Genomic DNA, 27,815 nt, shown 5'->3' on the forward strand with positions numbered 1-27,815 from the left:
AACAGAAAGGGAGGACAAGTACACTCCCCCAAGGAAGGCTTAGGGAACGTGGAAATACATATGCCAAAGTGTGTGTGTGTGAGAAGTGTAAAAAGCAGGACAAGAATACAGGAGAGTGTGAGTGTGTACGTGTAAGGGAGAATATGACTGTGTGCAAGAGACTGTGTAAAGGTGGGGGAGTGTGTCTGTGGCACGTGTGGCCCTATAACCCCCTCCTTACCTCCTCTCGTTGCCAAACAGACGGGCCACCTCTTCCCTGCCAGGGCTCCGGGCCCGAGTCCTACGCTCCAGCTGCCTTCTCTCCACCTGGAAGTCTTCTCGGTGGCTGATCCTGACGGCCTTAGGGACGTCGGCCAGGGCGGCATACTGCCTGCTGGCTTTAAAGGCAAAGGTGCGCCCCAGTCTCTCTGCTCCCCGCCCCCCAGCGCTGCCGGAGTCCATGTGGGCGGGGGGCCGGCTGGCCACGTCGAGGGAGCCAAGGGAGCTGCTGCAGACCATTCGGCTGGGGGTTCGAGAACCTGGGGAAGGAAGGGGATGAGCAAGCTCCTGCGAGGGTGGTCCGGGGCCACTATACCTGTTGTTGGGGGTGCTGGGGCTGGGAGGGGAGAGCGGCAGGGGCAGCTGCTGCTCCTCGGCCTTCAAGTCTTGCTTGGTCTTCTCCAGGGAGAAGTAGCCGCTCTCCACCCGGACTTTGCGGCCACAGTCCATGCGGTCGCTGCTCACGGTGCTCTCCTCTGGAAGAGAGAGCGGGGAGGCAGGAGACGCACTTAGCCTGTTGCCATCTTTGGTTTCTGGGGACTTTTTAAAGAGCCCACGCAGATCTAAACAGGGGCCATCTCTCTCCCTCCCATCTCTGAAGCCATCCGTATACGGCTCACACAACGGCAGAATCGTGGGACAGCAATGAAATGTCCTTCCCACGCATGCGCCTCATTCCTCTCTAAGCTGGCTGCATCTGCTACACTGTCAGGGGTCCCTGAGCTTCTAGTCTGGGGAACAGTTCGGGAAAGCAGGATCCCCTGCCCAGGGGAGATGTCCCACCAACGACCACTTCTTACCAAAGATCAAGGAGGAAATCAAGGGCTAACTGGCCATTCAGCCTATTAGTGCATTTTAGGAGGGAATAGGCAGAGAACTTCTGTGGGAATGAGAGGAGTGCATGGGGACTAGCCACGAAGGACTGAGGCACCTTCACCCCCAGCTGCTGCAAAATGCATTTTGGCCTGAATGAACTGGGTCAGTCCCAACTGTCCACTTGTCTTTAATGAGCTGGACAAAATGCAAATGGGAAAAGCCAGCCTATATCATACAGAGCCCTCCGGGGCCCAGAGCAGGGAAGCGGAGACTGCTGCCCTGCTTCTGCTCAGGCAATTCCAAAGTGCTACGTGGAGAGAGCACAGCAAAGCCTCCCGAGCACCCAGGGGCCGGACAGGATGGGACGGCGAGGAGAAGGACGAGGCTGCCCTAACCACTGCTGCTCTCAGGACACACTGGGCTTCCAGGGTTAACTAGGCCATGAACACAGTGCAGCCACGGTGGCAAGAACTAAAGGCCTCCTGGTACACAGACCTCATTCTAGAGCCTTCTGATTCTCACAGCACCCAACCAGGGCTGACAGAGCAGGTGCTGTCTTCCTCCTTTACAGATTGGACTTAAGAGCCAGAGGGGCAAGGCCAAGGCCGGAGTCCAGGAATCCCAGCCCCACCCAGGCCAGGCCCTGCCAAGAGCTGATAGACAGAGAAGGTGAAGGAACCTGAGACCCGGGGCTCAGAGTCCCTGAGTTCTCAGTGCCAGCTGTGTTGGGATGGAGGCCTGTTCCAGCGCTGTGAGGCTGGCCACCACAACAGGCGGGCACACAAGCTCCCACTTACCATCTTTGCTCTCCAGCCCAGGTTCCCTCAGGGTGCTGGCAGCAGATGGCTGGCTCTGGCTGGGACTCTGAGCTGGACTGAGGTTGCTCCCATCGGGCTGGTCCTTGGCCCTCATTTCTTCCTGCCAGAGTGTAGACTTGGTGGTGGGGACCTTCTCAGCACTGGGAATGCTGCTGCTGCTGGTGACAGCCATCTTGGCCGGCCCTGGTTCCTGGGGGAGAGAGCGGTGTCTGTGCGGCCACAGGAGCGCACAACTTGGGCTGGTACACAGGTCCTGGCTGCCTAGGTGCCTGGCTACAAGGGACACCAAGGTCAATGACACCTGTCAGTGGTCCGGAATCCCTGAAAGGGGAGGCTCAGAACAGAGATATCTTGGTCAGGGTGAAAGCTCCATCTGGCTGGCACTGTGGCCTTTTCTCTTCTACAGCCCCAGTCAGTTCTCGCAAAGCGCTGGTCCCACCGGCTACAGGCTGGGTTTGGGAAATACATGGAACAAAAACGTAGGGTTTCTGGTTGGAGTTCCAATACTAAACACAGGCAAGTTCTCCCCGCCAACAAAACCACAGAGCCCAGAGCAATGGACCAGGCATTAAAGGTGAGATGACAAGTGGCTGGCTCAGAGTTTGTCATTCCTAGACTTGTAGGTAATTAGGACACGAGTCAGGAAAGATGGGACAGGGTAAATAAGGAATACACCATTGAGATGGCCTGCTGGGTAAGTGCAAAGCACGTGTTCATACAGCACCCACGCTGGGGCCAGCCTGGGCCTCCCCAACCTCCCCCTTTTGGTCCTAGAAAGCAAAAATGGGACACCTGGGACACTATGTGAAGAAAAGAGTCATCAGATACAACCCAAACATCCCATCTACACTTCTGCCCTCCCAGCTGCCGACCCACACAAACTAGATGGGAGCTTATAGCCCAGAAGGGAACAGTGTCCGTCCCATCTCTCCCCAGATCAGAACTGGCGCCGCTCTGTGGGAGAAGCATTCCTGCGGGAGGTACTTGGCCAGATACACGGAGCCCATTTCCAGAGCATGCGGAGAACCTTAACTCAACAGCTCAAACCTAGAGCCCAGACAAGGGCAGGGCTGGGACCCCTAGTTGCCCCCCAGCATGAGCTCACAGCCTGGGTCCAACCCTCCTGCCTGGCCCAAAGTCCTGGGTGCCGGCTGCTGAGGGCACTGCCAGCAACATGGCTTTGGAGCCTCTCCAAAGTAAGACATGTCCTCACTGTCTTCTCTCACACATGGGGGATAGCAGACAAATGACCACCTTCCACTCCCATCCTGGTGGCCAAACCTCATTTTTAAAAGCCCACCTTAGCCCAATTCTAAGTTGGGGCCATTGGCAAGGCTTACAGAGGACACGGGTTAGGGTTATGTGTCCCCGCGTACATGCACACAGACCCACTATTAACCAGCAGACTGTCTGAGAGCCACTGAGCATGGACTACATGCTGGGCTCTGGTTCCTCATTGTCCTCCCCAACACATCTTGCAGGGGAGGCTGCCTGGGCCGAGAGGATGGCACACCCAGGCTCACATGGACAGTAAGGGCCACAGTGGGGCTTCAAGCCTCTTCCACCACCAGACACCCTCAGGAGTTGCAGGGGGCTGGGGGAGTGCTTTGGATGGGCAGCCTAAAGGACCCACTGAGAAGCCACGGCACCAGGTATCCCCATGGGAAAAGACAGGCATTTTAGCAGGTCCAAAGCTTTCCTTAGCTTTACAAAGATTCCAGGCCTCATAAGACAGGAAGGCTCTTTCCACAGACCCAGGACACACCCGACTGCCCATGTGCTCAGAGCCGTCAACACACCTGGCTCCCAAGCTGGAGATTCCCTACAGCTCGACCCACCTTGCAAGAAGTGGACTTCTTGGAATAAAATGGCAATGGTTTCAGAGTTTCATGAGGGTTCCAACAGAGCCAGGCTCTAATGACCTAAGGATAGCTGGCCCCAGGGCCACCCATCCCTCCAGTCAGCATACTGCCCTCAATCCATGTCCTAGCAATGCTTCCCTCAAGCAGAAGTCACTCCAGGTCCGCCGCCATGGCCCCTTCCAACAACTGAGTCTTCTGTTCAAAGACCAGAAGCCAGACGCTGGGCATGTTCTGGTGGGCTCAGGGCAGAGCTGGGTGGGGTGACGTGAAGACTGGCCTCGGTGAATTCGTCCCCTCTGTGGAAGACAGGCTGCACCAAGGGTAGGTAGCGGTTGCCAGAAAGGGCCCAAGAGGAAGAGGCAGGTAGCTGTGCTTCTGAGGGAAGCGGCCCTGGCTGCCAGAGCCCTCAGCCCCATGCTGTGGGTGAAGTGCCCACGGCATATGCACACCCCTCTCTGGTGCTTGGGTGACTCCCACAGTGAGCGGGTGGGCTGGCAGGGATCCCCAAGAGGCAGAGGAAATTCTGGGCCTGAGATCCAAGGGGCCATGACAGGGAGCTTGGGAAACTAATACATCTCTCAGCACCACATGGCTGCAGACCCACCTTCTGGCCCTGGGCCTCCCAACCTCGTGCCAGGCTGGCTGCACCCGCAGATCCGTCTCCATGCTCCCCACTTCTGGAGAACTCGTCCCAGAGAATGAGGGCCCTGAATGGCAGCCAAGGTCCACAGGCAGTTCTCCTTCTCTCCTTCAGAGGCTCTGCCTTCTACCACCTCTATGCCAAGCCTTATCACATGAGTGGAGACAGAGGCACAGTCTGGCAGCAGGAACAAAGCCACACTGGCTTCCAGGAGAGGGGGTGGGGGGTGATACAGGGAAGCCTGATCTCTGGGTAAAGCTGCTTCTCTTCTCCAAAGCAGACGTGTGGGGAGTAAGACTTGGCATAGGCCACGTTGGGGCCACGCGGCCCTGCCTCTGCTCTCCACAGGGTCACCACTGCGGCGGGGAGGGTGCTGGGGTTCAAAACAACACAGACCACGGGTGCCCGTGGAAGAGGAGGAGGAGAAGTGCCAGGTCTCCTACGTGCTAGTCCCTGCATGGTCGAGATACCTGCACTGCTCAGGGAGAGCAATGCTTCCATGCTGTGATGAGGTCTGTGCTGTTTATCTGGCTGCTCAGAAAGCGTTTTCAAAGCAGGGAGGAAAGAGGACACAGGGCAGGAAGGCAGGCCCAGCCCAAGCAGGCTCTGTAGCTGCCGCATGCCAGCTAAGCCAGCACCCTCTCTAGAGGGGTTTTTATAGAAAGCCTTCCTCTCTACTTCCCCGGCAGACACTGAGGAGGGGCCCAACGAGGATGGATATGGCCTGGAGTGGGTGTAGCAGAAAGCACCCAAGTAGAAAACACGACGCTCAAGAAGAGGTAGCCACTCACAACACACGTGTGGGCCCGAGAGGAGCCAGGATACTGGACCAGGAGGGACATTCCTCCTGGCAGGCCTCTGCTCACACTGAGGTCTGTTGTTTTACAGGTCTCTGAAGAAAGGCCGAGAAGTAAGGGCCAAGAGGGAGATGGGAGGAACCAGCATTCCAGAGCTCCACCTAATGAACCAAGCCTCCCAACCCACGCACCTGGTAGGGGAGACATGCGGCCCCTGGCCTTGCCAGAGTCCCAGATCTGGGATTTGGAGAGAGGGTAGCAAGATCTCCATCCTTCCTATCCTAGTCATACCCAGAGTGGATTATTACTCCTTCTCTCTAGGCATCTCAGTATCAAGAAAGTCTTTCCTCTTGGAGTGAACAGGGGCTAAGCAGCAGCTCTGGAACCCACACCTCTCAGGCCTCAGAGGCTCTGGCCAGGGCCAGCCTGTCTCCTTGCTGCCTGGGCTCTGCTGGGACCCCTGACCCCAAATTAGAGGCTATCTGCTCTCCCTGCAGCCTAGTCCTCAACCTCCCTCAGGGCCTGGCTTGGGTCTCTCTCTGATGGTCTCAGAAAACCACTCCATGAGTGTACTCTCCATGGCCGGAACTCCCAACTGCTTGAGACACCCTTGTTCAAGTGGGGCCTTGTGGGCTCTCCTGCCTGAGTTCCCAGAGGGCAGGGCACTGCACAGCAATACTTCCCAACTCCCACTGGTTTTATTGAAAACTCTCTCAGGCCACAGAGAAAAGAGGCCAGATATGGGATCTTGGGTTCCTGCCTGTACAGGGGCCCTGAAGGCTGCAGGCTTCCTTCCCTGCTCCATCTGGGGCACCAAAACACCTCGAGCATCTGGCTGTGGAGGGGAGGCCTGCCCAGACATCCCCAACGTGACCTCATGAGATGGGAGTCACAGGGAGATGGGCCCCAGATGAAAGTTCACAGCTTCCAGAAAGCAGTGAAATCAAATGTGATGTTCTTGGGAGCAAGGGGCAGAAGGAAGAGAGTCCTGCCAGGCTGGCTTCTGCCGGGCTTAGAAAGGGAATAAGCAGAGCAGGTAGGGACACCCGGGCTCTAAGAGACCCTCAGAGAAGTGGGTGATCTCCCCACCCTGTGATCACGTGGCTCCCGCTACCAACTGAAGAAGTGAAGCTCAGCCATGGCCAGCAGTATCTGGAGGGAGGGGACAGGTGGGCAGGAGGGACACAACCCAATGCCCTGGTCTGGGCCGAATGTGTCTACTGCACATGCAGTTGCCTGATTTGGAGGCAGGAGCTCTGCTCCAGCACTGCTTCCAAGGCATCACTGAAGAAACACAGAGCTGGCCTAACGCTGTTATTCGGCCTGGGATTTTTCTCTCAGACTAGGCAGTGTTAGGGGACTTGTGTGTGTATCTGCTGTTCCCCAGCAGGAAGCCCCACTTTCAGTCTCCAGGAAGGTCTCTGATTGCACTTTGCTGACTTCTGGCCAGGCATACTACCTTCCAGGGGATGCTGGCCTGAGGCTCCTTGGTCAAACAATGACCAGCAGCTGAGAGCAGGCCCAGGGCTGCACTCCATCAGGGACAGCGCATGGCGGGGGGCAGGGGGTAGGGGCTGGTGGTGGTGGCGGCGGTACCCAGGCCAGCACATACCTCCCAGCCCTGCCCGGGCCAACCTCTACCACTCGGTGAAGCAGACAGCAGCCAGTAAGGACTCCTGAGCCCAGGGGGTAGCTAAGGTTCTGTCATGGGCTGGCTCCCCACCAGACTCTGGGTCTTGCAAGATGCCCAAGGGACCCCGATCCCCATCCGGTTCACTCTTGGGGTTGCTGTGAGGTTCGATCAGGCAAAGCAAAGCACTCGGTAACCCTGAAGTTTGGAGCAGAGAGGAGCATTCGCTGAGCACCCATCAAGAGCTCGGTGCTTCCTTCCATGCCCACAATAATCCTGTGACTAGATCCCAAAAGGCCCATTCTGTAAAGCTGTTTACGGAGGCTCAGAAAGGTTAATTCACTCCACGAGGGCCCCAGGAATGTGAGGAGCACAGGAGGGAGGTGCAGAGCCCTTCTGGGTGCCCTGTGTCCCTGCAGACGAGGAGGAGAGTGGCCTTTGGGGAAGGATTAGACCTGGTGGGACCTATTCAAGCCACCTGCCACTCTGGTCAAATGGGAGTTAGGGCAGGGGCACAAAAGTTAAGGTCTTGCTAGTTTTTTCCATTTATGGCCAAAGCCCGGAGAGGGAACAGGGTCTCCCGAGAGCTCCTCACTCAGCCAGGACACTCTGGGACCCTCTGTGAATGCACGAGGATGCAAGTGTTCAGCAAGCAGCCCTTTGCTCTCAGCAGCGGGCAGGACCACCAGGGAGGGGACACGTGCGATAACACCGCTGCTGGGCACTGGCTAGCTCACTGAAGACCTCCCTGTGCGGCCCCAGAGCCTATGAGCAAAGCCATCCTATCCTGTGGAGGGTCCTGCCCTGTAGCGTGGAGAGAAGCATAGAGCCCACAGACCATCAGAGGGAAGGAGAGAGCATGCAGGGCTGATGACCACCTCGGCCTCATCTGGATTCTTCTCACCCCGAATTTTAGGCTGGGTTCTGAAGTCTTCTAACCTCCTGGGGAGCTCTCACTTTGCCTACCTGTGGTGTGGGAGGCTCCACCTTCCGCTTCTTCTTCTGGTTCTGTTTATTGGTCCTGGGATAGACCATGAGCATCTCTAGCCACCTGGGGAGAGAAGAGGAGGGAGCACCAGATCAGACCCCTGAGCTCAGGGACTAGGAACCTTGTTGGGTAGTCTAGGCACCAGGCCCAATGCTTCCCACTTGGGGGCGCCCACCCTGTGGCCAGGCCTCAGGGCAGCTGAGCAGGGCGGATCATGACCCAGATGTGAGCCTCCCACCGATGGGGAAGTGCCAACAGTGCAGCCCAGGACAACCACAGGCTGTGCTGGGACCAGGCCCAGATGCTGACCCCACAATGACCATAGCGCAGGTGGAGAGGGCCCTGTGGCTGGCCCAGGCATGAAGAGTGCTTCAGTCTGGTGGAGTGGCAGGCCTGACCACAGGCCTCAGAGTACAGAGCACATCATGGTTTCCGTCACTGACCCTGTCTTCGGGGCTTACACTTGGCTTTAAAATCGTCTTCCCACAGTAGATTTGGCTAATGCACAGATGGGCTGCTACTGGGTATCATTTAGGGCTCTGGAGGCAGCAAACCAGCAGTTATGCCACCAAAGTTCTCTGTGGCGGGTCACTTCCAGGGGCTGAGCAGCTGACCTCCCAGACCCACTCCCTCACCTCTGGGCCCCACTGGCACACTGAGGGCACGGGCACCTTGGCTTTGGGGAAGGCCCAGCAGAGCTGCCCAGGGACCCACTCCAAGGCCCACATGTTGGAAGGTCCGCTCTGGACCAGGAGCAGGCAAGGTATCAGGGGAGCGTGGGAAGAGCAGCGGCTGAAGGCGGGAGGCTTGGTACAGATCTGGCTCTGCTACCCCCTAACCACGACCTTGGGTGGCTCCCTGACCCTCTGGGCTTCAGTCTCCTCATCTCCGAAACCAGGTGGTAGATGAGGCCATGACATGCTCCCTGCTTGCCTCACTGGAGCTTCATGAACATCTGGGTGGGCTGGATGAGGGGGCAGGTGGAGTGGAAGACAGGAGGGGCCTGGTGCTGAAGGGTGCTCTCTCCAGAGGGGATGGTTCAGCAGCAGACTCTGGTCCCCTTCTTCCAGAACATGAGGGTTTGTGCTGGGCCTGCTGCCACCCTGGGCCCAGTGGTGGCAGCTGGGCTGCAATGTGAGGCAGAGCCGGCAATGCCAGCACCCTGGATGGAGGCTGCGGCCACCACCGACATTCACGCCGGGGTCAGGAAGAAGGGCTCAGGTCCTCCGCACTCAGACGTGCTGCTTTAATGTGGGGTGGCAGGAGGGAGGTGAGTCACAGTTAGTGACCTTCTAGGACCTCAGCAGGGTAGGCTGGTTGTGCTGGTGAGAGCTGGCAGCGGGGAAGTGGGCTTGGGTGTGGGGGATCACAGCATGTGGGACGAGCCCAGTTCAGCTCTGAGCAGGTCATTCTGTACTTGCTGAGAGCACGAACGACTGCGGGCACCGTAGAGCCCTGAGGCGCAGGTCCTGGGGGTCACTCCTCTGTCGGCTGGCCCCAAGGCAAGAAAAGAGGTATGACTGCATCTGCAAAGCCAGCAGCAGAGGAGCAGACAGTCAGGGCCTCACCCAGGCAAGCTGAGGAACTCACACGCTTGTGGGGTTAAAAGACCCGCCTTCCAGCCTGCCAGGGGGGCTGACATTTGTTTGGGGCACTGCAGCAAGCTGTGTCTGCAGAAGACCCTTCTTAGAGCTTTACTTAGGAGAGGAGACACTGCTTAACAAGGTCACCTCGTCCTCCAGGGCCCCAGGAGCATGGGGCGTGTGACAGGCACGTGCACACTGGCCCAGTTGCTGTTCCTGGTGACACGAGCAAGCAAATCAGCAAGCCTGCAGGACAGTGCCTCGAGGGAAGAGATCTGCGCCGCGGTTGCACTGCTGAACGGAGCTCAGCGAGCTCCTGTGCTCGCCTGAAGAGGGCTGGAGACTCAGGGGCTGAGCACAGGCAGGGTGGGCTGGGGCTGGCCCGGGACATATGATGGAATGTGTCCCCTGCACTCGGATTTCTCGCGGAAGCCCAGCAGGAAGTGTGTAACATCATTCAGATGCGTTACCATGTAAAATACACCCAGGGAAGAGAGGCAAGGTGCGAATGTGGCCACAGGATCGGTAGTGGAAGTGAGTGCCAGGACATGGTAGAGTGGGTTCCCCAACTCTGACTGCGGAGCCAGGATGAGTGAGACCGAGGGGGGNGGCAGGGGCAGCTGCTGCTCCTCGGCCTTCAAGTCTTGCTTGGTCTTCTCCAGGGAGAAGTAGCCGCTCTCCACCCGGACTTTGCGGCCACAGTCCATGCGGTCGCTGCTCACGGTGCTCTCCTCTGGAAGAGAGAGCGGGGAGGCAGGAGACGCACTTAGCCTGTTGCCATCTTTGGTTTCTGGGGACTTTTTAAAGAGCCCACGCAGATCTAAACAGGGGCCATCTCTCTCCCTCCCATCTCTGAAGCCATCCGTATACGGCTCACACAACGGCAGAATCGTGGGACAGCAATGAAATGTCCTTCCCACGCATGCGCCTCATTCCTCTCTAAGCTGGCTGCATCTGCTACACTGTCAGGGGTCCCTGAGCTTCTAGTCTGGGGAACAGTTCGGGAAAGCAGGATCCCCTGCCCAGGGGAGATGTCCCACCAACGACCACTTCTTACCAAAGATCAAGGAGGAAATCAAGGGCTAACTGGCCATTCAGCCTATTAGTGCATTTTAGGAGGGAATAGGCAGAGAACTTCTGTGGGAATGAGAGGAGTGCATGGGGACTAGCCACGAAGGACTGAGGCACCTTCACCCCCAGCTGCTGCAAAATGCATTTTGGCCTGAATGAACTGGGTCAGTCCCAACTGTCCACTTGTCTTTAATGAGCTGGACAAAATGCAAATGGGAAAAGCCAGCCTATATCATACAGAGCCCTCCGGGGCCCAGAGCAGGGAGGCGGAGACTGCTGCCCTGCTTCTGCTCAGGCAATTCCAAAGTGCTACGTGAAGAGAGCACAGCAAAGCCTCCCGAGCACCCAGAGGCCGGACAGGATGGGACGGCGAGGAGAAGGACGAGGCTGCCCTAACCACTGCTGCTCTCAGGACACACTGGGCTTCCAGGGTTAACTAGGCCATGAACACAGTGCAGCCACGGTGGCAAGAACTAAAGGCCTCCTGGTACACAGACCTCATTCTAGAGCCTTCTGATTCTCACAGCACCCAACCAGGGCTGACAGAGCAGGTGCTGTCTTCCTCCTTTACAGATTGGACTTAAGAGCCAGAGGGGCAAGGCCAAGGCCGGAGTCCAGGAATCCCAGCCCCACCCAGGCCAGGCCCTGCCAAGAGCTGATAGACACAGAAGGTGAAGGAACCTGAGACCCGGGGCTCAGAGTCCCTGAGTTCTCAGTGCCAGCTGTGTTGGGATGGAGGCCTGTTCCAGCGCTGTGAGGCTGGCCACCACAACAGGCGGGCACACAAGCTCCCACTTACCATCTTTGCTCTCCAGCCCAGGTTCCCTCAGGGTGCTGGCAGCAGATGGCTGGCTCTGGCTGGGACTCTGAGCTGGACTGAGGTTGCTCCCATCGGGCTGGTCCTTGGCCCTCATTTCTTCCTGCCAGAGTGTAGACTTGGTGGTGGGGACCTTCTCAGCACTGGGAATGCTGCTGCTGCTGGTGACAGCCATCTTGGCCGGCCCTGGTTCCTGGGGGAGAGAGCGGTGTCTGTGCGGCCACAGGAGCGCACAACTTGGGCTGGTACACAGGTCCTGGCTGCCTAGGTGCCTGGCTACAAGGGACACCAAGGTCAATGACACCTGTCAGTGGTCCGGAATCCCTGAAAGGGGAGGCTCAGAACAGAGATATCTTGGTCAGGGTGAAAGCTCCATCTGGCTGGCACTGTGGCCTTTTCTCTTCTACAGCCCCAGTCAGTTCTCGCAAAGCGCTGGTCCCACCGGCTACAGGCTGGGTTTGGGAAATACATGGAACAAAAACGTAGGGTTTCTGGTTGGAGTTCCAATACTAAACACAGGCAAGTTCTCCCCGCCAACAAAACCACAGAGCCCAGAGCAATGGACCAGGCATTAAAGGTGAGATGACAAGTGGCTGGCTCAGAGTTTGTCATTCCTAGACTTGTAGGTAATTAGGACACGAGTCAGGAAAGATGGGACAGGGTAAATAAGGAATACACCATTGAGATGGCCTGCTGGGTAAGTGCAAAGCACGTGTTCATACAGCACCCACGCTGGGGCCAGCCTGGGCCTCCCCAACCTCCCCCTTTTGGTCCTAGAAAGCAAAAATGGGACACCTGGGACACTATGTGAAGAAAAGAGTCATCAGATACAACCCAAACATCCCATCTACACTTCTGCCCTCCCAGCTGCCGACCCACACAAACTAGATGGGAGCTTATAGCCCAGAAGGGAACAGTGTCCGTCCCATCTCTCCCCAGATCAGAACTGGCGCCGCTCTGTGGGAGAAGCATTCCTGCGGGAGGTACTTGGCCAGATACACGGAGCCCATTTCCAGAGCATGCGGAGAACCTTAACTCAACAGCTCAAACCTAGAGCCCAGACAAGGGCAGGGCTGGGACCCCTAGTTGCCCCCCAGCATGAGCTCACAGCCTGGGTCCAACCCTCCTGCCTGGCCCAAAGTCCTGGGTGCCGGCTGCTGAGGGCACTGCCAGCAACATGGCTTTGGAGCCTCTCCAAAGTAAGACATGTCCTCACTGTCTTCTCTCACACATGGGGGATAGCAGACAAATGACCACCTTCCACTCCCATCCTGGTGGCCAAACCTCATTTTTAAAAGCCCACCTTAGCCCAATTCTAAGTTGGGGCCATTGGCAAGGCTTACAGAGGACACGGGTTAGGGTTATGTGTCCCCGCGTACATGCACACAGACCCACTATTAACCAGCAGACTGTCTGAGAGCCACTGAGCATGGACTACATGCTGGGCTCTGGTTCCTCATTGTCCTCCCCAACACATCTTGCAGGGGAGGCTGCCTGGGCCGAGAGGATGGCACACCCAGGCTCACATGGACAGTAAGGGCCACAGTGGGGCTTCAAGCCTCTTCCACCACCAGACACCCTCAGGAGTTGCAGGGGGCTGGGGGAGTGCTTTGGATGGGCAGCCTAAAGGACCCACTGAGAAGCCACGGCACCAGGTATCCCCATGGGAAAAGACAGGCATTTTAGCAGGTCCAAAGCTTTCCTTAGCTTTACAAAGATTCCAGGCCTCATAAGACAGGAAGGCTCTTTCCACAGACCCAGGACACACCCGACTGCCCATGTGCTCAGAGCCGTCAACACACCTGGCTCCCAAGCTGGAGATTCCCTACAGCTCGACCCACCTTGCAAGAAGTGGACTTCTTGGAATAAAATGGCAATGGTTTCAGAGTTTCATGAGGGTTCCAACAGAGCCAGGCTCTAATGACCTAAGGATAGCTGGCCCCAGGGCCACCCATCCCTCCAGTCAGCATACTGCCCTCAATCCATGTCCTAGCAATGCTTCCCTCAAGCAGAAGTCACTCCAGGTCCGCCGCCATGGCCCCTTCCAACGACTGAGTCTTCTGTTCAAAGACCAGAAGCCAGACGCTGGGCATGTTCTGGTGGGCTCAGGGCAGAGCTGGGTGGGGTGACGTGAAGACTGGCCTCGGTGAATTCGTCCCCTCTGTGGAAGACAGGCTGCACCAAGGGTAGGTAGCGGTTGCCAGAAAGGGCCCAAGAGGAAGAGGCAGGTAGCTGTGCTTCTGAGGGAAGCGGCCCTGGCTGCCAGAGCCCTCAGCCCCATGCTGTGGGTGAAGTGCCCACGGCATATGCACACCCCTCTCTGGTGCTTGGGTGACTCCCACAGTGAGCGGGTGGGCTGGCAGGGATCCCCAAGAGGCAGAGGAAATTCTGGGCCTGAGATCCAAGGGGCCATGACAGGGAGCTTGGGAAACTAATACATCTCTCAGCACCACATGGCTGCAGACCCACCTTCTGGCCCTGGGCCTCCCAACCTCGTGCCAGGCTGGCTGCACCCGCAGATCCGTCTCCATGCTCCCCACTTCTGAAGAACTCGTCCCAGAGAATGAGGGCCCTGAATGGCAGCCAAGGTCCACAGGCAGTTCTCCTTCTCTCCTTCAGAGGCTCTGCCTTCTACCACCTCTATGCCAAGCCTTATCACATGAGTGGAGACAGAGGCACAGTCTGGCAGCAGGAACAAAGCCACACTGGCTTCCAGGAGAGGGGGTGGGGGGTGATACAGGGAAGCCTGATCTCTGGGTAAAGCTGCTTCTCTTCTCCAAAGCAGACGTGTGGGGAGTAAGACTTGGCATAGGCCACGTTGGGGCCACGCGGCCCTGCCTCTGCTCTCCACAGGGTCACCACTGCGGCGGGGAGGGTGCTGGGGTTCAAAACAACACAGACCACGGGTGCCCGTGGAAGAGGAGGAGGAGAAGTGCCAGGTCTCCTACGTGCTAGTCCCTGCATGGTCGAGATACCTGCACTGCTCAGGGAGAGCAATGCTTCCATGCTGTGATGAGGTCTGTGCTGTTTATCTGGCTGCTCAGAAAGCGTTTTCAAAGCAGGGAGGAAAGAGGACACAGGGCAGGAAGGCAGGCCCAGCCCAAGCAGGCTCTGTAGCTGCCGCATGCCAGCTAAGCCAGCACCCTCTCTAGAGGGGTTTTTATAGAAAGCCTTCCTCTCTACTTCCCCGGCAGACACTGAGGAGGGGCCCAACGAGGATGGATATGGCCTGGAGTGGGTGTAGCAGAAAGCACCCAAGTAGAAAACACGACGCTCAAGAAGAGGTAGCCACTCACAACACACGTGTGGGCCCGAGAGGAGCCAGGATACCGGACCAGGAGGGACATTCCTCCTGGCAGGCCTCTGCTCACACTGAGGTCTGTTGTTTTACAGGTCTCTGAAGAAAGGCCGAGAAGTAAGGGCCAAGAGGGAGATGGGAGGAACCAGCATTCCAGAGCTCCACCTAATGAACCAAGCCTCCCAACCCACGCACCTGGTAGGGGAGACATGCGGCCCCTGGCCTTGCCAGAGTCCCAGATCTGGGATTTGGAGAGAGGGTAGCAAGATCTCCATCCTTCCTATCCTAGTCATACCCAGAGTGGATTATTACTCCTTCTCTCTAGGCATCTCAGTATCAAGAAAGTCTTTCCTCTTGGAGTGAACAGGGGCTAAGCAGCAGCTCTGGAACCCACACCTCTCAGGCCTCAGAGGCTCTGGCCAGGGCCAGCCTGTCTCCTTGCTGCCTGGGCTCTGCTGGGACCCCTGCCCCCAAATTAGAGGCTATCTGCTCTCCCTGCAGCCTAGTCCTCAACCTCCCTCAGGGCCTGGCTTGGGTCTCTCTCTGATGGTCTCAGAAAACCACTCCATGAGTGTACTCTCCATGGCCGGAACTCCCGACTGCTTGAGACACCCTTGTTCAAGTGGGGCCTTGTGGGCTCTCCTGCCTGAGTTCCCAGAGGGCAGGGCACTGCACAGCAATACTTCCCAACTCCCACTGGTTTTATTGAAAACTCTCTCAGGCCACAGAGAAAAGAGGCCAGATATGGGATCTTGGGTTCCTGCCTGTACAGGGGCCCTGAAGGCTGCAGGCTTCCTTCCCTGCTCCATCTGGGGCACCAAAACACCTCGAGCATCTGGCTGTGGAGGGGAGGCCTGCCCAGACATCCCCAACGTGACCTCATGAGATGGGAGTCACAGGGAGATGGGCCCCAGATGAAAGTTCACAGCTTCCAGAAAGCAGTGAAATCAAATGTGATGTTCTTGGGAGCAAGGGGCAGAAGGAAGAGAGTCCTGCCAGGCTGGCTTCTGCCGGGCTTAGAAAGGGAATAAGCAGAGCAGGTAGGGACACCCGGGCTCTAAGAGACCCTCAGAGAAGTGGGTGATCTCCCCACCCTGTGATCACGTGGCTCCCGCTACCAACTGAAGAAGTGAAGCTCAGCCATGGCCAGCAGTATCTGGAGGGAGGGGACAGGTGGGCAGGAGGGACACAACCCAATGCCCTGGTCTGGGCCGAATGTGTCTACTGCACATGCAGTTGCCTGATTTGGAGGCAGGAGCTCTGCTCCAGCACTGCTTCCAAGGCATCACTGAAGAAACACAGAGCTGGCCTAACGCTGTTATTCGGCCTGGGATTTTTCTCTCAGACTAGGCAGTGTTAGGGGACTTGTGTGTGTATCTGCTGTTCCCCAGCAGGAAGCCCCACTTTCAGTCTCCAGGAAGGTCTCTGATTGCACTTTGCTGACTTCTGGCCAGGCATACTACCTTCCAGGGGATGCTGGCCTGAGGCTCCTTGGTCAAACAATGACCAGCAGCTGAGAGCAGGCCCAGGGCTGCACTCCATCAGGGACAGCGCATGGCGGGGGGCAGGGGGTAGGGGCTGGTGGTGGTGGCGGCGGTACCCAGGCCAGCACATACCTCCCAGCCCTGCCCGGGCCAACCTCTACCACTCGGTGAAGCAGACAGCAGCCAGTAAGGACTCCTGAGCCCAGGGGGTAGCTAAGGTTCTGTCATGGGCTGGCTCCCCACCAGACTCTGGGTCTTGCAAGATGCCCAAGGGACCCCGATCCCCATCCGGTTCACTCTTGGGGTTGCTGTGAGGTTCGATCAGGCAAAGCAAAGCACTCGGTAACCCTGAAGTTTGGAGCAGAGAGGAGCATTCGCTGAGCACCCATCAAGAGCTCGGTGCTTCCTTCCATGCCCACAATAATCCTGTGACTAGATCCCAAAAGGCCCATTCTGTAAAGCTGTTTACGGAGGCTCAGAAAGGTTAATTCACTCCACGAGGGCCCCAGGAATGTGAGGAGCACAGGAGGGAGGTGCAGAGCCCTTCTGGGTGCCCTGTGTCCCTGCAGACGAGGAGGAGAGTGGCCTTTGGGGAAGGATTAGACCTGGTGGGACCTATTCAAGCCACCTGCCACTCTGGTCAAATGGGAGTTAGGGCAGGGGCACAAAAGTTAAGGTCTTGCTAGTTTTTTCCATTTATGGCCAAAGCCCGGAGAGGGAACAGGGTCTCCCGAGAGCTCCTCACTCAGCCAGGACACTCTGGGACCCTCTGTGAATGCACGAGGATGCAAGTGTTCAGCAAGCAGCCCTTTGCTCTCAGCAGCGGGCAGGACCACCAGGGAGGGGACACGTGCGATAACACCGCTGCTGGGCACTGGCTAGCTCACTGAAGACCTCCCTGTGCGGCCCCAGAGCCTATGAGCAAAGCCATCCTATCCTGTGGAGGGTCCTGCCCTGTAGCGTGGAGAGAAGCATAGAGCCCACAGACCATCAGAGGGAAGGAGAGAGCATGCAGGGCTGATGACCACCTCGGCCTCATCTGGATTCTTCTCACCCCGAATTTTAGGCTGGGTTCTGAAGTCTTCTAACCTCCTGGGGAGCTCTCACTTTGCCTACCTGTGGTGTGGGAGGCTCCACCTTCCGCTTCTTCTTCTGGTTCTGTTTATTGGTCCTGGGATAGACCATGAGCATCTCTAGCCACCTGGGGAGAGAAGAGGAGGGAGCACCAGATCAGACCCCTGAGCTCAGGGACTAGGAACCTTGTTGGGTAGTCTAGGCACCAGGCCCAATGCTTCCCACTTGGGGGCGCCCACCCTGTGGCCAGGCCTCAGGGCAGCTGAGCAGGGCGGATCATGACCCAGATGTGAGCCTCCCACCGATGGGGAAGTGCCAACAGTGCAGCCCAGGACAACCACAGGCTGTGCTGGGACCAGGCCCAGATGCTGACCCCACAATGACCATAGCGCAGGTGGAGAGGGCCCTGTGGCTGGCCCAGGCATGAAGAGTGCTTCAGTCTGGTGGAGTGGCAGGCCTGACCACAGGCCTCAGAGTACAGAGCACATCATGGTTTCCGTCACTGACCCTGTCTTCGGGGCTTACACTTGGCTTTAAAATCGTCTTCCCACAGTAGATTTGGCTAATGCACAGATGGGCTGCTACTGGGTATCATTTAGGGCTCTGGAGGCAGCAAACCAGCAGTTATGCCACCAAAGTTCTCTGTGGCGGGTCACTTCCAGGGGCTGAGCAGCTGACCTCCCAGACCCACTCCCTCACCTCTGGGCCCCACTGGCACACTGAGGGCACGGGCACCTTGGCTTTGGGGAAGGCCCAGCAGAGCTGCCCAGGGACCCACTCCAAGGCCCACATGTTGGAAGGTCCGCTCTGGACCAGGAGCAGGCAAGGTATCAGGGGAGCGTGGGAAGAGCAGCGGCTGAAGGCGGGAGGCTTGGTACAGATCTGGCTCTGCTACCCCCTAACCACGACCTTGGGTGGCTCCCTGACCCTCTGGGCTTCAGTCTCCTCATCTCCGAAACCAGGTGGTAGATGAGGGCATGACATGCTCCCTGCTTGCCTCACTGGAGCTTCATGAACATCTGGGTGGGCTGGATGAGGGGGCAGGTGGAGTGGAAGACAGGAGGGGCCTGGTGCTGAAGGGTGCTCTCTCCAGAGGGGATGGTTCAGCAGCAGACTCTGGTCCCCTTCTTCCAGAACATGAGGGTTTGTGCTGGGCCTGCTGCCACCCTGGGCCCAGTGGTGGCAGCTGGGCTGCAATGTGAGGCAGAGCCGGCAATGCCAGCACCCTGGATGGAGGCTGCGGCCACCACCGACATTCACGCCGGGGTCAGGAAGAAGGGCTCAGGTCCTCCGCACTCAGACGTGCTGCTTTAATGTGGGGTGGCAGGAGGGAGGTGAGTCACAGTTAGTGACCTTCTAGGACCTCAGCAGGGTAGGCTGGTTGTGCTGGTGAGAGCTGGCAGCGGGGAAGTGGGCTTGGGTGTGGGGGATCACAGCATGTGGGACGAGCCCAGTTCAGCTCTGAGCAGGTCATTCTGTACTTGCTGAGAGCACGAACGACTGCGGGCACCGTAGAGCCCTGAGGCGCAGGTCCTGGGGGTCACTCCTCTGTCGGCTGGCCCCAAGGCAAGAAAAGAGGTATGACTGCATCTGCAAAGCCAGCAGCAGAGGAGCAGACAGTCAGGGCCTCACCCAGGCAAGCTGAGGAACTCACACGCTTGTGGGGTTAAAAGACCCGCCTTCCAGCCTGCCAGGGGGGCTGACATTTGTTTGGGGCACTGCAGCAAGCTGTGTCTGCAGAAGACCCTTCTTAGAGCTTTACTTAGGAGAGGAGACACTGCTTAACAAGGTCACCTCGTCCTCCAGGGCCCCAGGAGCATGGGGCGTGTGACAGGCACGTGCACACTGGCCCAGTTGCTGTTCCTGGTGACACGNACAAGCAAATCAGCAAGCCTGCAGGACAGTGCCTCGAGGGAAGAGATCTGCGCCGCCGCGGTTGCACTGCTGACTGAACGGAGCTCAGCGAGCTCCTGTGCTCGCCTGAAGAGGGCTGGAGACTCAGGGGCTGAGCACAGGCAGGGTGGGCTGGGGCTGGCCCGGGACATATGATGGAATGTGTCCCCTGCACTCGGATTTCTCGCGGAAGCCCAGCAGGAAGTGTGTAACATCATTCAGATGCGTTACCATGTAAAATACACCCAGGGAAGAGAGGCAAGGTGCGAATGTGGCCACAGGATCGGTAGTGGAAGTGAGTGCCAGGACATGGTAGAGTGGGTTCCCCAACTCTGACTGCGGAGCCAGGATGAGTGAGACCGAGGGGGGGCAGAACCGAGAGACGGGGCACAGAGAAGGGGGAAAACGTGGGCACAGCCCAGATGGAGAGGCCCCCCCCCCCCGCCGCAAGCTCCCGCTTACATCCCACCCCCTCTAAAAGAGCTGCGCTAAGTTGTGCCCCAACATCCTGAAGGCCCATCCTGGCACGAGACAAGTGGAAAGAGAACTACCAGCTCTCTCCACCCAGCTCTGGGAGAGATGCCTCAGGCGGCTCAGGGCCTCTGTTCAGAGAAGACCCCAGAAAGAAGTCTGGATGGACTGTCCCCAACTACCCCTGCTCTGAGTCAGCCCAGAGGAAGTCTGTACCTCATTACGGAGCTGAGTACTTAGCCCCATCTCAGGGTCTAAGAGCCCACAAGTGAGATTATCTGGCAAAGGAGCTGTGCCAGTGGTGAGAATGCCAAGGGAAGCATCCGTCCACAAAGGCGAAAGGCAGAGGAGGGAGAGGAGATGGAGGCAGAAGTTTGTACCCAGGGCACACTACCCCACCTGACTCCCTAAAGGAGGGCTAGTATGCCAGTGGGTGGTAAAGACAAAGAAGCTGCTGTTGGGGCCACTGGAGGGGCTGCAGGGGCCCAGGGACAGGTTGCCATGGTTTGAACCCTGCGTGGGTATCGCTGCTGGGCAGGGATGAGCTAGGCCCAACCCCAGGATGAGGACAGGGGAAAGCACTAGGTGACACATCCCATCCTAGGTCTGGCTATGTCTCCGAGCCACCGCACAAACTTCGATGACCCAGCCTACATGTGGGACCCAGAGAACACACACACCTGGTATGTTGGTCCACCAATGACCTTGTCTACTCAAGCTGCACGGGAATGGCAGTCCCCTGTCCCTGTACATGCAGTGACCTTAGGAGAGGGGATCAGGACAGGAGGTCCCCTGGCCTGTGGCAGGTGCCTGACAGTAGGATTTGGGCCATCTGCCAAAGGCACCTTCAGCTGTTTTCCTCATGCCATGTGGCACACCACAACATCACTGACCTGGTCCCCCAGCTCACACATGCCCCAGCCTGTCCTGGGGACCTCGGACACCCCTTCCCATTCCTCGTGCTATTCAGGATCCTCCATGGGACCTAGCTCCCGAGGGGGAGGGCTAGATCTCCCCCAAGGAGTCCCGTGGGGCAGCAGCCCCTCTGTGCAGGTGTGTCTGCCGGATACGGGAAACCGGGAAGAGCAAACGGTTCTATGCTGTCCCTCGTGCCTGCAGAGTGCCCTTGGTCAGGGTCCTCGCATTTCCAGAGCTTCCATCTTCCAACTGTAGAATGAGGGCTCTGTAAGAGCCCTATTTTTTTTTTAAGTTTTTTTTTTTTGGTTTTGTTTTGTTTTGTTTTAGTAATCTCTACACCCAATGTGGGGCTTAAACCCACATCCCCAAAATCAAGAGTCCTATGCTTCTCTGACTGAGCTGGCCAGGCTCCCTGAGTCCTCTGCACTCCTGAACCACATGGTTCTAGAATTAAGACCAGGGAGAGGGAAAGGCAAGGTGGTCCTGCTGTTCGCCCCTAGGAGTCAGAAATGCAAACCTGCCTCTCTCCAAGGGAGAAGGACTGGGGCTGAGCTGGCACCCCCAGCAGAGGGCCCTCTGGTCACTCTGCAGTGCAGCTCTGGCCCTTGGCTCCAGCCCGGTACAGTGTGGATTTGAACTTCTGAACTCAGCAAAACCTGGGGTCCTTCTGACCACTGTTCTCGCTTCCTCAACAGCAGCCTTGGCCTGAGATCCTGAAGCTCAAGCCAGTGCTCGGTCCTTTCACTTGATGAAACCAAAAGCCTTCACCTTCTAGCTCCCTCAACTCTGCACTACAATAATCAGCCCAGTATCCCTAACCACCTCCACCCCACCATGCCCCAATTCCCTTTTCTCAACGCTTTCTCAGCCTTAAAGGACCAATGGGATTCTCCAAGCTCCAGCGCCGGAGCTCCCGGCCGGGCCTGCCGAGCATGCTCACTCCGCATGTACTGTGTGGCTAGGTCACACAGAGCTGGTAACAGACGCCCCAGGAGCAGGGACTCCTGGAAGGCACACACTGCGTGAGCTTAGGAGCACGGAGCTCTGCTAGCCTGGACTATCAGCTACCTGAAAACGCGGGCCCCTTCCACCTCCCAGGGCTTCCCCTAAGCCTCTGCACAGGGCATGGCCAAGGACAGCGGTGTGACTCAGAGACTGTCTATTCTTTCCAAGTGGACAAAGAAGCCAGTGCATACGGCAGCACTACAGTGACTGAGACCCAGCCCCCCACCCTCAAGGACCTACTGCTGGCTGAAGGAGGCCAGATGTGCACGCAGACAATCTGCATCTTTTGTAAGAGCCAGCTGATGGTGCCAAGTGCCTCATGGGGGCAGGTTTCCTGGAAGAGTGGACACTCAGGCTGACTCTAACAGCCTGAAGGATGGAGGGGTCATTCCAGACCGAAGGCAGGGTGGGAATGAAGGCACAGAGCTGGTGGTCAGCACGAGGATGTGCGGTGACAAGCAGCTCAGTGCTGAGGGACACGAGGATGGTGGGGGTGAGGCTGGAGGGCTGGGAAGAAGCCTCCTGGGCCAGCCAAGGAACCTGGACTTGACTCCCAGGGGATGGGGTTTCAGGCAGAAGAGAGGCAAGGTCAGATGTGCTCTGGGGACTGAAACCCTCGTGGTCGAGTGATACACGGGTGGAGGGGTGAGAATGGAGGCGGGAAGACCAATGAGAGGCCGAAGGAAGCCGAAGGATCCATGGAGGCGGGGCAGCCCAGTAGAGCGAGGCCCGCGCAAGTGGGACATGAGGAAGAGTATGTGCACAAGGGGATGACGCAAAGACAGGTGGAGGGGGAGGCCAGTTTTTGGCGTGGTGACTGGGCACACGGTGGCGCTGTGAAGAGAGAGAGGGGACTCAGTAGAGGGGACACGCTTGGGGAAGAAAGTGATGGCGACACTGCCCAATTTGTGCCAAAGCGAACTGGTCCGAGAACCTGCTGGTAGGCGGGGGTGCCTCCACCCAAAATTACCGGGGCAGACTCACCCACTGATGATCTCCTTGGTCTCTGCCCGGATGAAATGCTCCTTCTCAGGGGTCAGAATGCACAGGGAGAACTTCTGGCCCGTCCGGCCCTCCCCATCCACCACGTCTGTGCACTGGTTCATGTTGATGGTTCCCTGAGGCAGGGTTGTGGGCTGCAAGAAGAAGATGGGGCAGGGAGTCACGCAGAGGCCAGTACTCCTGGGTCAGAGTAAGGCAGCATGGAGTGTCCCCGTATCCCCAGGCCCTCCCAGCCCTTGTCGCTTCAACAGGCACCGGAGCCCCTCGCAGCTGTGTGGATCCCCAACTGCAACGGAGGCACAGGGTGGTGCTTTGCCTCGCCCCCACCCCCACGGCCCCACTTCCTCCCTACCCGTCCCAGGGAGGAGAGGTGACAGCCTGCTCTTCTCAGAGGACATGCAGCTGGACATTCCTTCCTGGCTGGAGAACAAGATCCCAGCTGGTACTGGGGGAAGGGGAGAGAGACAGGAAGGGGACAGCTCCGTAAGGACAGCTGGGAGGACAGAGGCAGCCAAGAGTCTGGTCTCACAGGGGTTACTGATCCAAGAGAGCAGTGAGAAAAAGCTCCAGAAGAGGTGGTTCCAAAATAGCAAGGTTATTTTTAGAGGCAAGGAGGGAGCTGGAGAGAAGCCACATCCTGGAAGGCAGGCTGTGGGGCTGGCAGGCTGGAGCCACACATATCAGAAATGCTTTAAAGGTAGGCCAAGCCTGCTCGGGGCAGGTGACCCCCACCGCCTTCCGGGACTGCCCCTGAGGAGTCGCTGTGAGGCTGCCCGGCCGGCGCTGGACGACAAATATTAACTTTTGTCCTTTTCTGACAGTTAGACACTGAATTGAGGAAAAGAACACCAAGAATGAGCAAAGAAGGCATTAAGAAATTCCTACTGGGGTGAGGGTCAGCAAGGAGGACCTACCTAAAGATGATCCGTTACCCTCCATCCTCTGGCCTCTCACCCTTCCCCCAAACAGGAAGGCGCTTTGGGGAGGGAAATGAGGCGCCCTGGCTGTCACCATACCAAGGGCAAAGAGCTCCTGGCCTGCAGTCAGGCAAGGCACTACCTTAATGCCCCTTTCTGGTGGCTCTCCCGGGAGGGAAGCCTTGGCCAGGACCCTGGTGGTGTGGGGCATGAGGTGGAGAGGCTGCCCCCACTTCCAGGACAGCTGCCAGCTTCCCTACTGAGCGCCCCCCAAGGACTTAGCATTTCCTTAGCTGGGTTCCTGATGAAGCGGCAGGGGGAGAAAAAGCCAATGGCAGCCAGCTGGGGGTTGCTTTGTCAGGTGCCTCCCTCCTCAAGCTCTGAGGGTCAGGATGCTGAGTCCGGTGTGAATGCCGAGCTCAGACCCACTATACCCACTACTGGAAACCTTGTTCATCTGTCGAACAAAAGGAAGCAGGAAGCTCCCGGACCCCCTCCAGCTCGAGCGCATACGAGCTTCCTGGTACTTTCCAGGCCAACCCACCCGCATTTCCGATGCGCTGCCACCTCTCTTCTCATCCCCTGGTGCCCAACTACAGAAGCCAGACCAGAGGAGCACGGAGTTCCAGAGCCCTCACCCAGCTTGCCTGGTGGCTTTCTGATCCACAGGAGGGGGAATGAGTAAGGTTCCCAGATCCAAGAAGCCTTTCCTTATGGACTCTCTGGGCTCAGCCCAGAAAGGAGGTGGCAGGGCAGGAGAGCCAGCCTTGTGCTCAGGGAGGCCTCTAACTTCAGGTGGGGACCCGAAGAGGAGGGGCCAGAGTCCCACTTCTGAGGGGGCCACACGCATACTAAGACTAGCTAGTGCTCTTCCTCAGTAAAGCAGCCTTGTAGTACCTCTCCTGGGCACTCCCGGAGAGTCCTTGAGCTGGGGAAGGGGCTTGGTGGGTTATCCTGCAACCAACCAAGGGGGTTCTTCGGGAGCAATGAGCAGGAGAGGAGGCCTGGGACCCACCCACTGGTCTTCTGGCTGGGGAGGCCCACAAGCATGTAGGGGCTGAGCCCCCCTCCCCAGATGAGCGCTGCTCCCACAGCTTCAAGAGCGCCCCCCTCCAACCCAGGGCAGGGCCTGCACGGTCCTTCTAGGCTTCCCCACCTCCTTGCTCCAGTTCCAGCCCCTCCGCTCTTCAGAATTTCTAATCCCAGGTCTTCTCCAGAATCATGCCACTGCCCCATCTGAACCCTCTTTGGGCGAACTAGGGGTGGTGATTTCTGCTCTCTCAGCTCAGTCTCCCCCACACAGAAGCACACGCTCCCCATTGGTACCGACAAGGCTCATGGGTTCTCTGGGGTGGGTCTTGTGCATGGAACAAGGACACTGATGCTGTGGACCACTGTGAGGATTAAGGCCATGAGCAGGGTCACAGAGCCGAGAGGGGAGGGGACAGTGGAGGAGCTCTTCCAGGGGGACTTTTCCTCCTTTGTCCTTGCCCTCCCCCCGCTAGGACTCATGGTTGTCACAGGTGCCAGTGTACGCCCTGTGATACACAGATGCGTGGACACGATCAGTTATCCACCTGTGCCACTGTACCAATACTTTGTAAACCAGAACACACACACAGGTAAGCTAAACGGGCACAAAAAACCCACGAACAGGAATCCTAATACTTTCTGCTCACTATACTCTCTAGTGGGCCATCTGAAGGCACGTGCTCGTCTTTACAAACTACTGTTACAGGGCTCGGGGTCATGAACCTGCTCACCATTCCCTCATGCACAGTAACTGTGTTTGCCTGACACACAGCCACCAGCCACCGACGAGGTTTCCCAGCTGGCCCTGCAGCTGAACGCGGTGAACGTGGTCATGACACCTAGTCAGCAACCATGCCCTAGACTTCTGACAACCTCTCTGGGACTCGGTTTTTTATGTGTGCAAAATGAGGTCCCTACCTCCTTCCAGAGAGTTTTCAGAAGTGTCAATAAAAGGCAAAGACATAACAAGCTACAGCTGCAGGAAATGAACATTTATTTACTACCTGTGCGTCAGGATCTCATGATTACAACCTCTTTCATGCCTCTTTAAACATTACTCATGACGTGAGCCTGATCTAACCCCGTTACATGTGAGGAAGAGAGAGCAGAGTCGACACCGGTCAGAAAAGCAGGGAGAACCAGAAAACTGACCCAGGGTCGCACCTGGCAAACGCGGCATGACAGTTCCTCCTGAGTCTCAATAGCGCCACCTGCTGTGGAGCGGCTCCAGCAGCACCAGTGCCACCTGCACCTGCAAGAGGCTCACTGTCCCAGCTGGGTATGGAGTGCTGCGCCCCCCACCGCTGGGTCCTCGCACTGACTACTCCCAAGCCCCTCTGAGGCTGCCTATACCACCACCCCCACCCGCCCCTTCACTAGGCTGCACTCAACGACAGCCCCTGCACCCAGAGCTCGGGCAGATTCCACCAAGGGCCTCCAGAGAGCCCCCACCAGGTGTGGCCCTCTCCAACTCAGGGCAGGAGCAGGCCAGAGCCATCTGCATTCTCAGCAGGGAGGACAGAAGAGATACTTGACAACCCATCTACTAACGAGGCCAGACCCTGTGCTTGGAGAGCAAGGGCAGATATCTAGGCTGCAACTGGAATCCAGCCGGAGGGAACCCCTCACCCCGATACCATCAGCAGAGGCCAGCTCCATTGGACAAGCTCCCTGCTCTCATTTTGCACCTCCAGAGGTTAGGAATCCAGGCCTCCTACGAGGCTGAGCGGCACCTAGTTTTGCTCGATTCCAAAAAAGGGATGGCTGTCCTCAGGCCATCCAACTTTGCCATGCTGCCAAGTTATGGGTTAAGTCCTCAGCCAGCGATGTCACCAGATGGCCATCTAACCATCCGGGGGTTTCCAGTCCTCTTCTGGTCTCCACACTACACCAGCTAAGATGGTAGAGCCGCATCAGTGTCGACAAATCCCAAGGGCAAAGTCCGTGTAAGCATGAAGTGACCAAGCAGGAGGACTAAGACAAGGGCCGCTCTCCAGGGATGTGACCACATCCTGCTGAGAACCCAGCCCTCCTGTTATCTGCCCACTGGCCCACAAAAGGCCAAGGGAACCTCTGCCCACAACAGCCTTACCACCTGGAGACCCTCCACCCCCATCCCTGGCCCAAACAGGTGCATTTTAGGGAAAACAGGTAGCTTCCACTTCTTGTTGGATCCTGCAAGTTTGGGAGGTAAGCTTCTGAGAGCCAAAGAGAAAGAAGAGGAAAGTAGGACAGAAGTACAAAGACTGGCCATTTAGAGCTACCGGTGGGGACCCTTTCCTCCAGGCAGCCGTGCTTATACAACCAGAGGCCAGGCAAGATTTGGATAGAATGGAAATACTCCATTTTATGCCCCACTGCTCCATTCAGATGGGAAAACAGAGACCCACAGAAACAAAGGCTTTCCCTCAGGGCAAAGAAGTGCTCACAAAATCTCAAGGTCAAAAAGTGCTTTTCAAGGTGAAGGCAAACCCAGCGCACTGCAGGTCCTGCAACAGTTTGTGTATTTCAAACCTACCTGCGCACAACTGACAGAGAACCACACTTTCCACGCTGGGAAGAACACGTGTATAGGCACATACACACACACGGAATGAAAAATTAGGGAGCAAGACTTTTACCACATGTCCTGTATTCTGTATTATTGCTCCATCCCACTCCCCACGACCCTCTCAAGGAGTCGGAAAAGCAGTGCTACTTGGTGTCAGCCGCCAGCCAGCATCTCTGCACACCGCCAGAAGTAGGGGTGAGTATGCTCCGGTAGGACAAGAAGACTCTCACTTGTGGTAGGAGCCACTGCAGCAAGAATAATCCTAATCATCTTCTAGGGTCGGGCAGGGCTCTGGATAAGTACTTACACGTTCACCCTCACGGCAGCCTCAGGAGGAAGGCACTCTGACGGGCTTGCAAGTGGGGCTCACAGTGGTAAAGGGACCTGGAACCCACTGGGGTCACCCAGGACAAGTGTGGCCCAGGGTTACTGCAGAATCTGTCGGTGGGCGGGATCAGACAGGGCCTAGGCAGGAACACGACCTCCCCTGCCCTCCCCACAAGCTCCCGTACAGAGGCCTGCCGGGCAGCCACGCTGGACGCTTGGTTAGGCCACCTGAGCCAGGCCCAGGGTGACAGCACATACATCCTTTCTCGGGGATTAAGGAGGTTAGACCTGAATTTGCTATGGAGGGAAAGTGGCCCTTGGGGAGCTTTGCTGAGTACTGCACCCCCTCTCAGGCACCCCTGGGACCCCATGCCCTGAGGAACATGTGCTGGTCGTGATGACAGAGACTGTCTCTGGCTCTTCCTGCTACCACCAAACTGCTCACAGTCCCAAGTCTAATGAATCATGAGACCCTCTCTCAAGAGGTGGACACCAGATGCCATCCAGGTATAGGGCAGGCTACCTGATACTCTGCCCTCCAAGGCCACAGTTCTCCCTAGCGA

General features: G+C 57.5%; 1 protein-coding gene across 6 annotated transcripts in view; it reads right to left on the reverse strand.

The window, feature by feature from the left end:
- The window catches only part of MPRIP (myosin phosphatase Rho interacting protein), a 157,515-nt gene that overhangs the window by 55,031 nt on the left and 74,669 nt on the right, over positions 1-27,815 (reverse strand). For 3 of the 6 annotated variants that reach the window (XM_034647394.1, XM_034647395.1, XM_034647396.1), the window contains exons 1-3: positions 7,788-7,938; positions 1,872-2,082; positions 221-734 (exon numbers count right to left, since the gene is read on the reverse strand). In XM_034647394.1, coding sequence (XP_034503285.1) covers positions 221-734; positions 1,872-2,082; positions 7,788-7,862 — 800 coding nt within the window. In that variant the 5' untranslated portion in view covers positions 7,863-7,938. Of the gene's footprint in view, positions 1-220; positions 735-1,871; positions 2,083-7,787; positions 7,939-11,413; positions 11,474-17,178; positions 17,264-22,407; positions 22,560-27,815 lie in introns of those variants that run through there. The other 3 variants (XM_034647400.1, XM_034647398.1, XM_034647397.1) reach the window with 3 other exon arrangements.

This window comes from Ailuropoda melanoleuca, chromosome 17 (genome assembly GCF_002007445.2).
Source record: "Ailuropoda melanoleuca isolate Jingjing chromosome 17, ASM200744v2, whole genome shotgun sequence".
NCBI lineage: Eukaryota > Metazoa > Chordata > Mammalia > Carnivora > Ursidae > Ailuropoda > Ailuropoda melanoleuca.